The 12,575-nt window shown below is 46.1% G+C and overlaps 1 protein-coding gene across 1 annotated transcript in view; it reads left to right on the forward strand.

The window, feature by feature from the left end:
* UHRF1BP1 (UHRF1 binding protein 1) overlaps window positions 1-12,575 on the forward strand; it is a 33,965-nt gene that overhangs the window by 10,154 nt on the left and 11,236 nt on the right. The window contains exons 2-13 of the mRNA XM_035347276.1: window positions 3,002-3,164; window positions 4,788-4,826; window positions 5,272-5,363; window positions 5,551-5,740; window positions 6,182-6,322; window positions 6,887-7,057; window positions 7,942-8,119; window positions 8,943-9,029; window positions 9,625-9,789; window positions 10,312-10,454; window positions 11,227-11,368; window positions 11,894-12,087. Coding sequence (XP_035203167.1) covers window positions 3,002-3,164; window positions 4,788-4,826; window positions 5,272-5,363; window positions 5,551-5,740; window positions 6,182-6,322; window positions 6,887-7,057; window positions 7,942-8,119; window positions 8,943-9,029; window positions 9,625-9,789; window positions 10,312-10,454; window positions 11,227-11,368; window positions 11,894-12,087 — 1,705 coding nt within the window. The remainder of the gene's footprint in view (window positions 1-3,001; window positions 3,165-4,787; window positions 4,827-5,271; window positions 5,364-5,550; window positions 5,741-6,181; window positions 6,323-6,886; window positions 7,058-7,941; window positions 8,120-8,942; window positions 9,030-9,624; window positions 9,790-10,311; window positions 10,455-11,226; window positions 11,369-11,893; window positions 12,088-12,575) is intronic.

Below are 12,575 nucleotides of genomic sequence, written 5' to 3' on the forward strand. Positions count from 1 at the left end.
CCCTGGTGACCGCAGTGACAACTCTATAAAGGGTGGGAAAAGGCTTTTGGTGTGACTTTTGTCATGGTAATCCTGGCAGACTCAAAAGGAGTGCTGTCCTTTGAGTTTACTGGCTTAGTGCTGCATGACTTCTTTATAGAGTTGGGGGGGAAAAAAAGCAAACAACAACAAATATCCCACACTGTCAGTTTTCCTAATAGCTACCATTTTCATTCATTTTTCTCGAAGCCAGCAATCTGTGCTGCCAAAAATGTTACTGTTGATGAGTATGAATGGAGCGAGCCTGCCAACAGGCATATAAAATTGTCTGCTCTCACGGCTCCTTCCTTCCCCTGACAGTGACCGAAGCAGTTCCTTTCAAAAACTAATTGGGCTTCTATAAAATTCCAAGTTGCCAGGCAAGGTTCGTGTCTTTTCCTTTTGTAGTCTCACTAACATGCACTAAATATACCAAAATGTGTGAAATTTGAGGATTATTCCATCTGAAAATCTTAGATCCCTTTAGAGGGACAAACTGGGGGCAGGAAAGTTGGAATTCAGGCATAGCCGCAGGAATTCCAGTGCGTGGTTTAAAGGCAAGAATTGATTCTACAGTTATGTTTACGACGCTTCCAGCTTCTGTTGCTCTGTGACTGGCGGGATCTATGGGCTGTCCTTCAGGGGTTTTGGTGAAAAGCCTTTTGGAAGAGGCTCTTCCATAGAGCCTGGTAGTGCTTGTGGTGGTTTTCTTACCAGCAGGGTTTCTGCAGCCTTTCCCTGGAGGTGAACACAAATACCTGCATGTTTTTAGCTGGATCATGTTTCATACCGCTCTCTCCACCAGTGTCTGGTTTCACAGCTTTTCCCTTCATTGTGCTACTGTTTTTAAGACAAAAGTAGGCACTGAGTACAAATAACTCCCTGTTGAGACGTGTCCTTGTGTTTTGCTTCTTCTGCATTAGCAGCTGCGAGCGGCTTCCCCTTCCGAGCATGCTTAGGCTGCGATGAGGATTCAGACACCTGGGGTTTGATCCTTGCTTTACAGGAGTGAGGAAGCTGCTGTGAGCCTCAGCCTCTCCCTGCCTGTGAGCATCGCTGCCCGCAGCAGCCCCGTGAGTTTACCAGCGCCGAGCGCTTTTCGTGTCATTATTTTCAGTACCCAGTCCCAAGCGGAGGCGATTACAACAGCTTTCAGCATACCTGGTTCCCTGAAGCAAGACAAAGATGCTCACGTATGGCTTCTGGGGCTTTTTGGTCCAACGCTCAGCGCTGCCTGAGTTTGTGGCTCGCACGACGGGAGCTGGCACAAACCCTGCAGGCACCCAGCACGTCCCTGTAGCTGCGTTACGTCTTCGTGCCGGGGCCGGCGGGTGGTGTTGGACTTGGCCTCCCGCCTGCGTGTGTTTAAACGAGAGAGCCTTGGGTTAAAGGCGCGAGGAGTTCAAAGCAAACGTCACCTTCCCTGCGTCAGCCTGGGATGCTGGCAGGTGCGTTAGGAACGCGGTGTGGACTCAGCAAGCAGCGCGTGCCCTCGGCTCGGGAAGGGAGGTGACGGCGTGGCGCAGGAAATGCCCGACTGGGCTCCGGTGGCAGCGGGAAGACTTGGCACTGAAAGGGATCGAGGTGAAAAGGAGCAGTAGGCAAACACAGCCGTATGTGCCGCCCTCCCTGGGGGGCGGCTGTATCTGTAACGCAGGGCTGACATCCGTGGCTCTTCACCACCCCTCAGCCTTTCTGTTAATGTTCATTCTGAAAGGCGTTTCTCTTCCAGGAAGCCCTGGGCTGCTGGCGAGCAGCTGCTGCTGGCACCTAGGGCAGCTTTGTACCACACCTCGTGCTCCTACAGTGGCCACGTCTGCTGTCACCCCAGCAGCGTCGCTCTGGTTCCTCCTCCCTTCCTCTCTGTGGCAGTGGCAGGACTTTGTTCGGGATGTGTTAAGCCTTTCAGAGGGAATCTGACCACGCTGCTGGTGCAGGGAAAGGAGACAGAATGGCAGCATGTGACTGTGAGCCTAATCCTGTTTATGCTGACAATAGGGTCTTTCTTTTTCTTCCCCTTTCTGGACCGCTGTGCAGAATTAGAATGAGTATTAGGCTGGAGGAATGTGTGAAATGAGCTCCAGTTTCAGCCGTGAGTAAATCAGCAGGCAGGAAGTCTTCAGCCTTGTGACTCCCGTGACTTTGTGAATCCGAGCAGCCTGGTGCCTGGCTCCCTCGGTGGCGTCCCAGCGCTCGTGCACTGGGGATAGCCGTCCTGGCGAGGTGCTGGGGCTCAGTCTGCGTGGTCTGAGCTGTCCCCTCTGATTCCTCAGGGCCCACGGTGTTTTTCAAGAAGTGAAGCACCAGAATACGCTGCTCTTGAGCAGTCTGAAATCATTTCTTCCATTGCACTTATCTCACAGGCGTGTAAGGGAGCTGGGGATATCAGGCTGTGTGTGAGGGAGGTGGAAAGGAGAGGGGAAACGCTTGCCACAAGGAGAGGGCAGGATTTTGGGTCGGTCACTAGGGAGGGGAGTTGGGTTGCACGCTCAGACTTGCTGGGCAGGGCGCGTGCTGGCTTGCAGGACTGCTGTGTAGAGACAGCAATAAAAATAACTTACTAATGATCTTTTGCTTTCCTTTGTCAATAACTTTAAAAAAATATTCTAGATAATAATGCTTTTCACCACTGATACTGTGTTTTTTGGGGTAGTAAAGTTGTTGTCCTGTTGTGCTTTGGTTTTGCTTTGTTTCTGTCCTACGGCAATTCTGCTGGTTTACAAGTTCCCGAGGCTTTAGATGGAATTTTCAGTTTAGTGAATTTGATTAGAACAAGCAAGCAGAAACAAAATCATCAAATGTCAAAGTGTAAGGACATTTTTTACTGGAAAAACCAACGTGCTCTGGGTCTAAAAACGTCAGAAAAGCTTTGACAAAGAAGCGAGCAAATTTTTGTACTTAACGTACCTCTGTAAAAGGCTCCTCTGGTCTAAGCAGCTTTGCTTTGAGTTGTTCTCTGAGTCTCTCCTTTCTTCCCTTGTAGGTTTACGAAGAATCTCTCTCCAGACAAAATCAACCTGAGCACGCTGAAGGGGCAGGGGCAGCTGACCAACCTGGAGCTGGACGAGGAGGTGCTGCAGAATGTGCTGGAGCTGCCCACCTGGCTCGCCATCACCCGGGTCTACTGCAACAAGGCGTCCATCAGGGTGAGCGGAGGAGGCTGCGCTCGTGGCCCCGGACACAAACGAGACCTTCCAGGGACAGCTCCCATCTGTCACTTGTGGATTTCTGATAAAGGATCACGATGGGATCCAGTCCCCACACTTCAAACCCTGTGTGTCAGGCGTGGCAATTGCTAATTGAGGACTATGAGAGAGCCACCAGAGGTTTCACCGAGGCTTTCCTTGCCAAGCACTCTGTCCCTGGTGGCCAGCAGCAGGGGTTAGAGGATGCTGCGAGAAGCACCGGGAAAGCGTGCTGTGGTCTTTTCTCCCCCTTGGCTGATTTATGGCATGTGACTTTTTAAGCCAGCCAGGGGGTCTTTGTATGTAATACCTGCTGGTGAATTTCTAGGGAATCTGCCCAAATGCCTTTTGGATCTGCTTACTTGTTTAACACCCAGAGCATGCTATGACAGAGAACCTCACAGCTTAACTGCGTGTCTGCTGTTGCTTGCAGCAAGCCTGTGCAAACTATTTTTAGTTGATAATCTCCTGGTAGGTACTGTTCTGTACAAGAAATGGTGAACAATTACTCCCTGCTCACCATCTCCAACTGCCTTAGGATTTTATAAACCTTTCTGTTTGGTCATTCCCTCCCATTTTCCTGTCGTTTTGATAGCTGAGGAGTTCTCTGCGTCTTCCCTCATCCCCACTGACTTATTTTGTTAATGCCAAGGAAGTAACACAGACCTCCAACAGGAATAGGAAGCAGAGAGGAATGGAGTGCAGTTATCTGAAAGCCTAATTGTGCTGTGAGGTATTGTAAAATACACCGAACTTAAGTCTTAATCGTTGAAAATGCAGTTCTTAAGAAATATGTGAATGGTGCATGTGAAAAGCTGCACACTGCACTCGTTCAGCCCACTGTTGACCATTTACATGCATAATTGCTGAAATTGTGCACGCACTTACAGCTGCACTTTTGCACACTGAACCCTCCTACAAATTTTCCTCCTTGTGCTTTTTAGAGCACAAAATTGATTTTTTTTTCAGTTGATAGGAAATGCCAGACTATTTAATCTCAGTTGGTACTAACCAGAGTTGTGTTATGGGAACGCAAAAGTTCTTGTATATGGAAGAGACTTGCTATGAAAAAAATCTGATTCTGCTCTGCCAAGTGACAACAAAACCGCGCCTGTCTTACTCATCTGATCTGTTCTGTCTGTTTTTAGAGTCAGATCTGCTTAATTTAGTACCAAACACTTGTTCTCCCTCCTACAAGAACTGCAGAATAAGTATTGCTGTAAGAAAATAAAATTGGTTTGTGCGCAGCTGACTTCTAATAACAGCAGCAATTAGCTCCAAATGTTTTAAGGACAGGAACATTTTCCATAAAGGAATAGGAAAAATTAGGATTTGACCCGCTGAACATCTATTACTTGTGGTGATGTGCTGGATCCAAAAGCTGAGCTGGCTTTATGGAGCTGGCAGCTGGAATGTCTTTTCACTTGTCTGCATGAGCCTGTTTGGGCTGCATTCAGTGGGACGCGATGCACTGTCCCTGTGGTCATTTCTCAGAGCAGAACTTTGAGCTCAAATGGTTGACTGATATCTCCTAAACTTTCCAGTGTGAAGGTAACTCTTCTAACCTCGACTTTACTGTTTCAGATCCAGTGGACAAAACTGAAAACGCACCCAATCTGCCTGGTAATGTTTCTTTCTTGTTCATTCCTTTTCTTCCAAACCCTTTTTAATCCCTCCTACTTGACAAAAGTTCTGGGAAGGAAAACCATGAAGTGCATGCTCAAATTTTCATCTGACCTAAAGCCTCCAGGCCCTTAGCACCCAGGGGGAGGAGAATTCTGAGAACAGCCCTGTTAGGAGGTGAGCAACCTCCCACGAGACCCTCATTTCACCGCAGGATAGAGCTGGGCTGAGCAGTCCAGGGCAACCTTATGCCTGGTTTTTGTTGTTTGTTCTCCCCCCACTTCTGGGGATTCAGATTACCCAACAAATCTGGCACTGATGTGAGAGCTTTGACATGAGGCTGCACAGCTTGGTTCTGCCTGTCCTCGAGGCCCAGACTTGAGGATGTTCGGCTGAGCTTGAGGCTCGGTCTCGTATTTATTTATCCTCTGTTCTGTTTCTGTAGTACCTGGATAAAGTGGAGGTAGAGATGCGAACATGTGAAGAGCCTCGGCCACCCAACGGACAGTCTCCCATTGCTCTTGCTGCAGGTCAAAGGTCAGTCCCCTGAGCCCTGGGATTTCTTTCTGACGTGCTGGGCTTTGGGAGGCTGTTGTTCTCGGCAGTTACCCACTGACCTCTCTGGATTCAGGTTTTAGTGGTTCTAATATTGCTCATAAACCTTGGAGTCTACCTGGGCCTTTTACCACAACAAATGGTGACTTACAGGACCTTCTCTTTGCAGTGAATATGGCTTTGCTGAAAAGGTGGTCGAGGGGATGTTTATTGTTGTCAATTCCATCACTATCAAGATTCACTCCAAGGCCTTTCATGCTTCTTTTGAGCTGTGGCAGCTCCAAGGCTACAGCGTCAACCCCAACTGGCAGCAGAGCGACTTGCGGCTCACCCGCATTACAGATCCCCAGAGAGGAGAGGTAAAGAGTCCTCGTATGTCGCCCGTCATAACATGCCCAGAAAGGTGCCACTCTGGGGTATTGGGCAGGTGTCTGAATTCTCCTAAACTGACAGCAGGGAACCTCAGTGAGTTTCCCTGCCAGTGCTGGAGCAGAGGTGCTGAGAGCTGACTTGGGTTCAGAGTTCTCTCTGAGCTCCTGTAATCTGTGAGAATGAAGCTGGAGAAGCTCTGAATGCCCCTGTGGTTTGTCTGTTTTCTTTCTTTGTTTATTTATTTATTGGTCTCAGTGTGAGAGAGGGGGTTAGATATTACCTGGGGCATAATGATGTTTTTGTACAGGGACCACAGATGAAAAGCATGCTGAGTGATTCTCCGTGGCCTTGTTTCGTTCCACATTTTCAAACGGTTCAGTGTAATCCTTGAAGCTGATGAAAATCTCAGCGTTTTCCTTTCTGGGTAGGTTTTGACGTTCAAAGAACTCACCTGGCAGACACTTCGGATAGAAGCAGATGCCACCGACAATGGTGATCAGGATCCTGTTACTACTCCTCTGAGACTCATTACCAACCAGGGGAGGATCCAGATCTCTCTTAAGAGAAGGGTGAGTGTTTCACCCGTGCTTTGAAGGATACCTTCTTGCTGCCTGGTGCAATGATGATGCATATTTCCTCCCACATCCCTCAGCAATGGTTCTTTTCCTTCACAAATACTGAGTCCAAGCTGCTATGCCGCTCTATTTTCTGTTGGAAATAGCTGTGTTCTTTACCAAATGTCAGAGCAGTTTATGTCCCAGGGGAGAATAATACGTGTGGAGCAAATTTTAAAATCCATTTTCTCATCCCAAGGAGATCTGTCATCTCTTTATAGGGAGCTTAAAGCCTGTTAGCCTTATTTTTACCTGACAGTGGAAATGTGATGAGGAATAGATGGAAAAAAATGCCTTTTTTTTTTCTTAATGGTGAGCAATTTCTCTTCTAAAGAGAAGGTAGCATTGACTACTTTCCTTCTCAGATGAGATACTGCAGACATCCACCAGACGAATTAATTTCTCTCTCGGATGAGTTTCAGAGCAGCACCTCTTGTTTCTGCTGCAGCTTCTGTGGATTACGAGAAAAGTGTATTGGGAGCAATTCTTACAGTCCCTGACACCTTCTTGCCGTTTCAGACTAAAGATTGCAACGTGGTGGCATCGAAGCTGATGTTTCTTCTTGATGACCTTCTCTGGGTGCTGACAGACTCTCAGCTGAAAGCAATGATGAAGTACGCAGAGTCTCTGAGTGAAGCCATGGAGAAGTCTGCCCAGCAGAGGAAAAGCTTGGCACCAGAGTCTGTACAGGTGCGTGAGGCATGATTTGGACATGGGCTTGCCAGGAAAAAGACAAGGTGCAAGAGAGTTTCTGTTTGCATGTCATCTGGCCCACACTCACAGAGCATCTCCCTGGTGAGAACTGTTAGGCTTCCTTGGTCAGCATCACAGAGATTGTGGGCTGTTGTTGAGTAAAGAAATGACCAGAGGAGTTGAATTTGTTGCCACTAAGCATCAGAGAATGTTCTTAAATAGTCATGGGCTAGATTCTGTCTCATTTTGGATTCTGTCTAAGGAGGGAAAAAAGCGGTGGTAAGCTGTGTGGCTTTCCAGATTGGGCTGGCATATAGAAGGTTGCAGAGGATCCCACAGGAATTCGATTTGGTAATAAGAAATAAATATGTTCTAGGAATAAACTTTTCTGCCTCTGAATGGCAGTCTGCATAGGCCTGGGGGACAGGGCTCTGATGTAATATATTATGACATAAAATCATAGTGAGCTCTGATGCTCCAGGGAGAATATCGGCATCCAATTTCACTGTTGTTGTCGGGTTCTTTCACTGCTGGTGGTGGAAACTCTCAGGATGGAGGGCTAGGTGCTTAGTGCAGTGAGATTACACAGAAGGGAGATCGGGAATATCCTATTTTGCCCTTTTCATCTCAGAGTCTTACATCATCTTCCACGACAAGTTAACAGTAGCTTGATACAGAGGAGGCAGAACCACAGACAAAGAGTTTTACTTATGACAACATAGGAAAGGATCCAGGTTTCTAGACTCCCGTTGGATTTCCTTAAATTGATGCCTTGCAGCCTGGAGGACTGCATGAGTTGTTGTTAATTCTGTTCTAACTTCCCCCCCCCCCACCTCTTTAGCCTTCTGTCATTTCTTAGCAAGCTGTTTTTTCTCTAACAGATCACACCGCCTGCTCCGAGTACGCAGCAGTCCTGGTCTCAGCCATTTGGAGTCAGCCCGAATGCAAGTAGCATTGGTCAATACTTTGACAAACACGACATGAAAGAGTCGTCATACCACCTCCTCATCTCACGCCTGGATCTGCACATCTGTGATGACAGCCACACTCGAGAGTCAGGTAACGGAGAGCAGCGTCAGGAGGACACTGCAGGAGGAAAAAAATAATCCAGTATTTATTGAAGGATCAGAGGATATGCTTTAGGAACAATATGGTATTGACCAAGGGGAATTAAGTATGATTATTCCTCTTGGTGGAAAAAATGTTTGTTTTTACAGTGCCCAGGATCTTCCAAGTAGCATAGTTGCAAGGATTATTTGCCATTCCACTGCCTACCCTTTTCTTTTCAAGTAAGGCTTTGTTAGCTAGTGTCTGTTTTACTCCTAGATATATTTTAATAGAGAATAGAGGTTTTTGAGTTTCTTTTCTCTCTTATGAGGTAAATCTCCCTCCCCACCTCCATCCCTCTCTCTGCAGACATCTCTGATCCAGTTGTACAGCTTGTTTCGATACATCTTCCTGTTAAAGAAAAAATAAATAAATCCCCCTCCCACATCATCACTTTTTTTTTTTTTAGCTGGCTTGTGTATTGCTGTCTCCTGAGCTGCTGTTATTAACATCTTGGCATGGTTTTGTCTACAAGTGCTGGTTATTGCAGTGAAAAGTGTAATTGACAGGAGCCTGGAAAGCAATGGGGCCTTGTAATTTGGCATTTGAGATTATAGGTCTGGTTCTTACGGTGTAAACTGTTGCCCTGTTGCCAACATTTGGTTGTCCTGTTCCTCGCCTGGGACAAGATTTTGGTACAACTTTTTACGATATGCTCGTGCTAGCCATGGTAACCATCAGTGATGGCAATCAAATGAGCATTGTCCTGAATTATCCTGAGTCAGGGTTTGTGCTGCAGAGCTGATTGTAATTTCCTTTGTTCTGTTCCTCACAGGCACTTTGAAGCACGGGATGCTGGGCGGTGCTATGCAGCTGACCTTCAGGAGGATGGCTTTTGACTATTATCCTTTCCATAGGGCAGGTAAGGGAGAGAGTTTCCTCCCAGCTTGAGAAGGGAGATAAAAACAATTTGAAGAAAAGCGATGCTCCGTGGCTGCAGGCAGGACAGGAAGAAAGGACTACACAGAAGACTTGGGACTTAAATCCTTGCGGACAGGATTAATCTAATTTATCTCTTGGTGGCTGACTGATGAGTTATTGGCAAAGAAAGGAATAAGTTTCTGTCTGTCATAAGCCACAAAGTTGAAACTTTGGATTCCTTTTTGGTTGCTTAAGCTCTGGATCTGGTTCTTACATGTGCCTAATCAGTTTGAAAGGGTTATAGGATGTGTCCCAGGAGAAAATCTGTTTGTGGTTAACAGAGGAAGCAAGAAAAAGTGTGACCATGGCATTCTTCCCAACACTTGTGTTTGGAACGCTGGCTGGTAGGACCAGCTCTGTTGTTTGGAAACCTGCTCTTGCTCCACAAGCGCTTAGTTTGCGGCATATTGCATATTCCTGAATGTGGCATCAATTAAAGGGAATGCTTTACAGATTTATACAGGTTTAAGGGGAGCAGGAGTGTTGTGTTTATCCGGAAACCTCATTTTAAAGCCAGGATGTTTACTTTCATGCAGGAGATGCCTGCAAGCATTGGGTGAGGTACAGCGAGGCAATGGAAGCACGGGGACAGTGGGCAAAAAGGTTGGTCAGTGAATTTCAAAGCAAGATTGAGAAGCATTATGAAGAAACAGACTCTGCCTTTGCCAAGACTCCGCTTTCCCCCTTCAAAAGGAAACCAGGTAACCATATTTGATTAAATTCCTGATAAAGCTGGAGATGGTAACAATTGTTCCCCAGGCAGCAATATCTCTAGTTCCCTTTCACTGACTCTTAGCAGCTAGATTTGTTGGTGCAGAAATCCACAGCACACTAAAAACCATAAACTTAGCGGCAAAGGATAATGGATATCCTGCTGGAATAACACTGCAGGAAGGATGGACAGACTGCAGCAGTCACTTTCCTAACTTACCTTTTTTTTCTCTGTAAGTGAGCATGTCATGGATAAATGAAATAGTTAAAAGCCTAGCTGATGAGGTTGTTCTGTAGCTGTGGAGCATGCCAGTCTTTGATGGTGTTCTTCCTTTACAAGTACTAAAGTTTTTTGTTTGTTTGTTTTTTTTCCTCCTAACTGTGCCCATCTGTTTCTAATTTTGGTGCTGCTATTTCTGCTGTGTAAGCACATACGTGTTGGGGTTGATAGTGAAGTTAATTGCAAAGGAGATGAGTAAAACCCTGCTGCTTCTGCTTTTCCATCCCCACAGATACATCTCCGAGTCCTCATAAAAGCCCCTTAGAGAAAGGCCGTGTACCTCCTTCCAGTTTGCCGCAACTCCGGCACCCTCCCTGGAACCGTCTTCGATCCAGCTGTGTGGTAGTTCGTGTGGATGACTTGGATGTTCACCAGGTAGGGGTTTGAGCAGTGCCTGTGGAAATCCACGTCTTTTTTTTTTTTTTTTTTTTCCAAAAGAAATTTAATCTGATGTGATGCAAATAAATCATGCAAATCCCATGTAATCCAAGACAGTCAAAGCTCTGCAACCAGGGAACCCAAATGCTGTTATTGTGTTGCATGTACAACTTTTAAACCTGGTATGAACTGCTGATAATTCTCATGTGCAGAGGAAGCTGCATGCATAACTACAGAGTTCCTGCACTCTTTGTGTGTTCACGTCTAAACTTTCATAGGCGAGCCCAGGATAAAAGATTTCATGCATTTGAGAAGTTAGTGAGGATATGGATTTTTGACAGAGGAGGAGCATCTTACCTCGTATTTCTGACCTACGACAGAAAGGATGATTAGAGTGGATCAGGCCCTACATCCAGATACCCTGTACCCATTGTAGGAGCATAATCAGTACCAGGTATTTAATGGATTTAGCAACACTCTGTTAATCCTGAAGAAAGGTACAATAGATTTCAATTCCCTTTGTTCACATCGCCTAATTCTGATCGTTGTGGGTCTTACTAGCAGTGACATGAGATACAAAGAACTGAATTCCCTCAAAGGAGAGGAGTTGACAGTATTAGCATGTAGAAAAGGTTTTATCACTACTTGAAAGCGTAACGTGCTTGATGTGTAAATGAGATAGATTGAATATGGGAGACAGCAGGGTTACTGGGACGCTTTATTTTGCCAAACATGGGCTCTGCACAGCTGCATGCCATTTGTATTTCAGGTTTCTACAGCTGGTCAGCATAGTAAGAAACCTTCGACCTTGCTTTCATGTAGCAGAAAATTCCTCAACCTTCCTGATCAGGTCTCTGCAATCCATATTGAATTCACAGAGTATTACTTCCCAGACAATCAGGACTTTCCAGGTAATACACCAAGGTTAGCACCTTCTTTCATAAGTTTCTTAAAAAATCAGCCAACTTTTAACTCTTTAGGTGTGATAACCTTCTTGAGGCTTCTGTGGGTGTCCATTTTTGTTCAGTTTCCTGGTGTTTGCCTTTCTAATTTTTTTTCTTTTGCCTTTGAGATAGTGGGATAGAGTTTGCCTGGTGCAAAGTGTGACGGGAAAGATGTGCTTGAAAAAATAACTTGCCCAGGAGCATATTGAAGGAGCTGCTTCGGTCAGCTCTTGGGGTTCTGCTTTGTTGATTTGCACTGGAGCAGGACTCTAGGGAGCTCTGAGTGCTCTGCAGCTAACTGGATGTGAGAACTGGAACACGTCACTTCTCTGCTGCATCTCACCTTCTCCCTTTCACCAAGAGATCTGTCTTGCAGTGGGTGTTGAAGCCCCAAGCTTTGGTGTTGTCAGTGCAGGTTGTATGCTGAGCTGCAGACCTCTTGAAAGGCCTTTTCTGCTGTTATTAATCCGTTTTGATTCTGTTTTGTTCTAGTTCCATGCCCAAACCTGTATGTACAGCTGAATGGTTTGATGCTTACCCTGGATACAGCGAGCATGCTCTGGATAAACCTCTTCTGTCTGGATCTTTATCGTAGCTTGGAGCAGTTCAAAGCCATCTACAAGCTGGAGGACTCAGGCAAACGTGATGAGCATTTTGACGTCCGACTGGATGGCTTCCGGCTGAAGGTACCGTTCATTTCCTTCCTTTCTCAGTCTTCAGTGTCCTCTCCATTCTTGCTGTGTAAGGACCGTGAGACCAGGACGTAGCTGGAGTCCAGGCTGAGCATACAAAGTTCCCCCCTTTCTCCATCTTTTGTCTGTCTGCTGCTAGAGTTAATTCTGTTTTCATCTATGAGCAGTAAACAAGTGCTTGTGCTAGTCCAGAATGGACAGGCAAGTCAGTATTCACGAATTTATTCAATATTCAAGTTTTTATTCAAGAAGTCAGTATTTATGCAAACAGTTTTAAGGAAAAACTGCTGGCTCAGGTAACCAAAAGTTGCTTTCTGCCCTTTGGAAACCACTTTGACTCATTCCAGCGAGAAGATACCAATAGGCATGCATCTGTGGCATTGACATCCGATGGCGTTTGCCACTGACTACTCGATAGCAGTTTGGTGTGAAGGCTTAAAGGCCTGAACGTGTAGTAAGTACTTGCAGAGAAAGATCAAAGT

Source organism: Oxyura jamaicensis, chromosome 26 (assembly GCF_011077185.1).
Source record: "Oxyura jamaicensis isolate SHBP4307 breed ruddy duck chromosome 26, BPBGC_Ojam_1.0, whole genome shotgun sequence".
NCBI classification, from domain to species: domain Eukaryota; kingdom Metazoa; phylum Chordata; class Aves; order Anseriformes; family Anatidae; genus Oxyura; species Oxyura jamaicensis.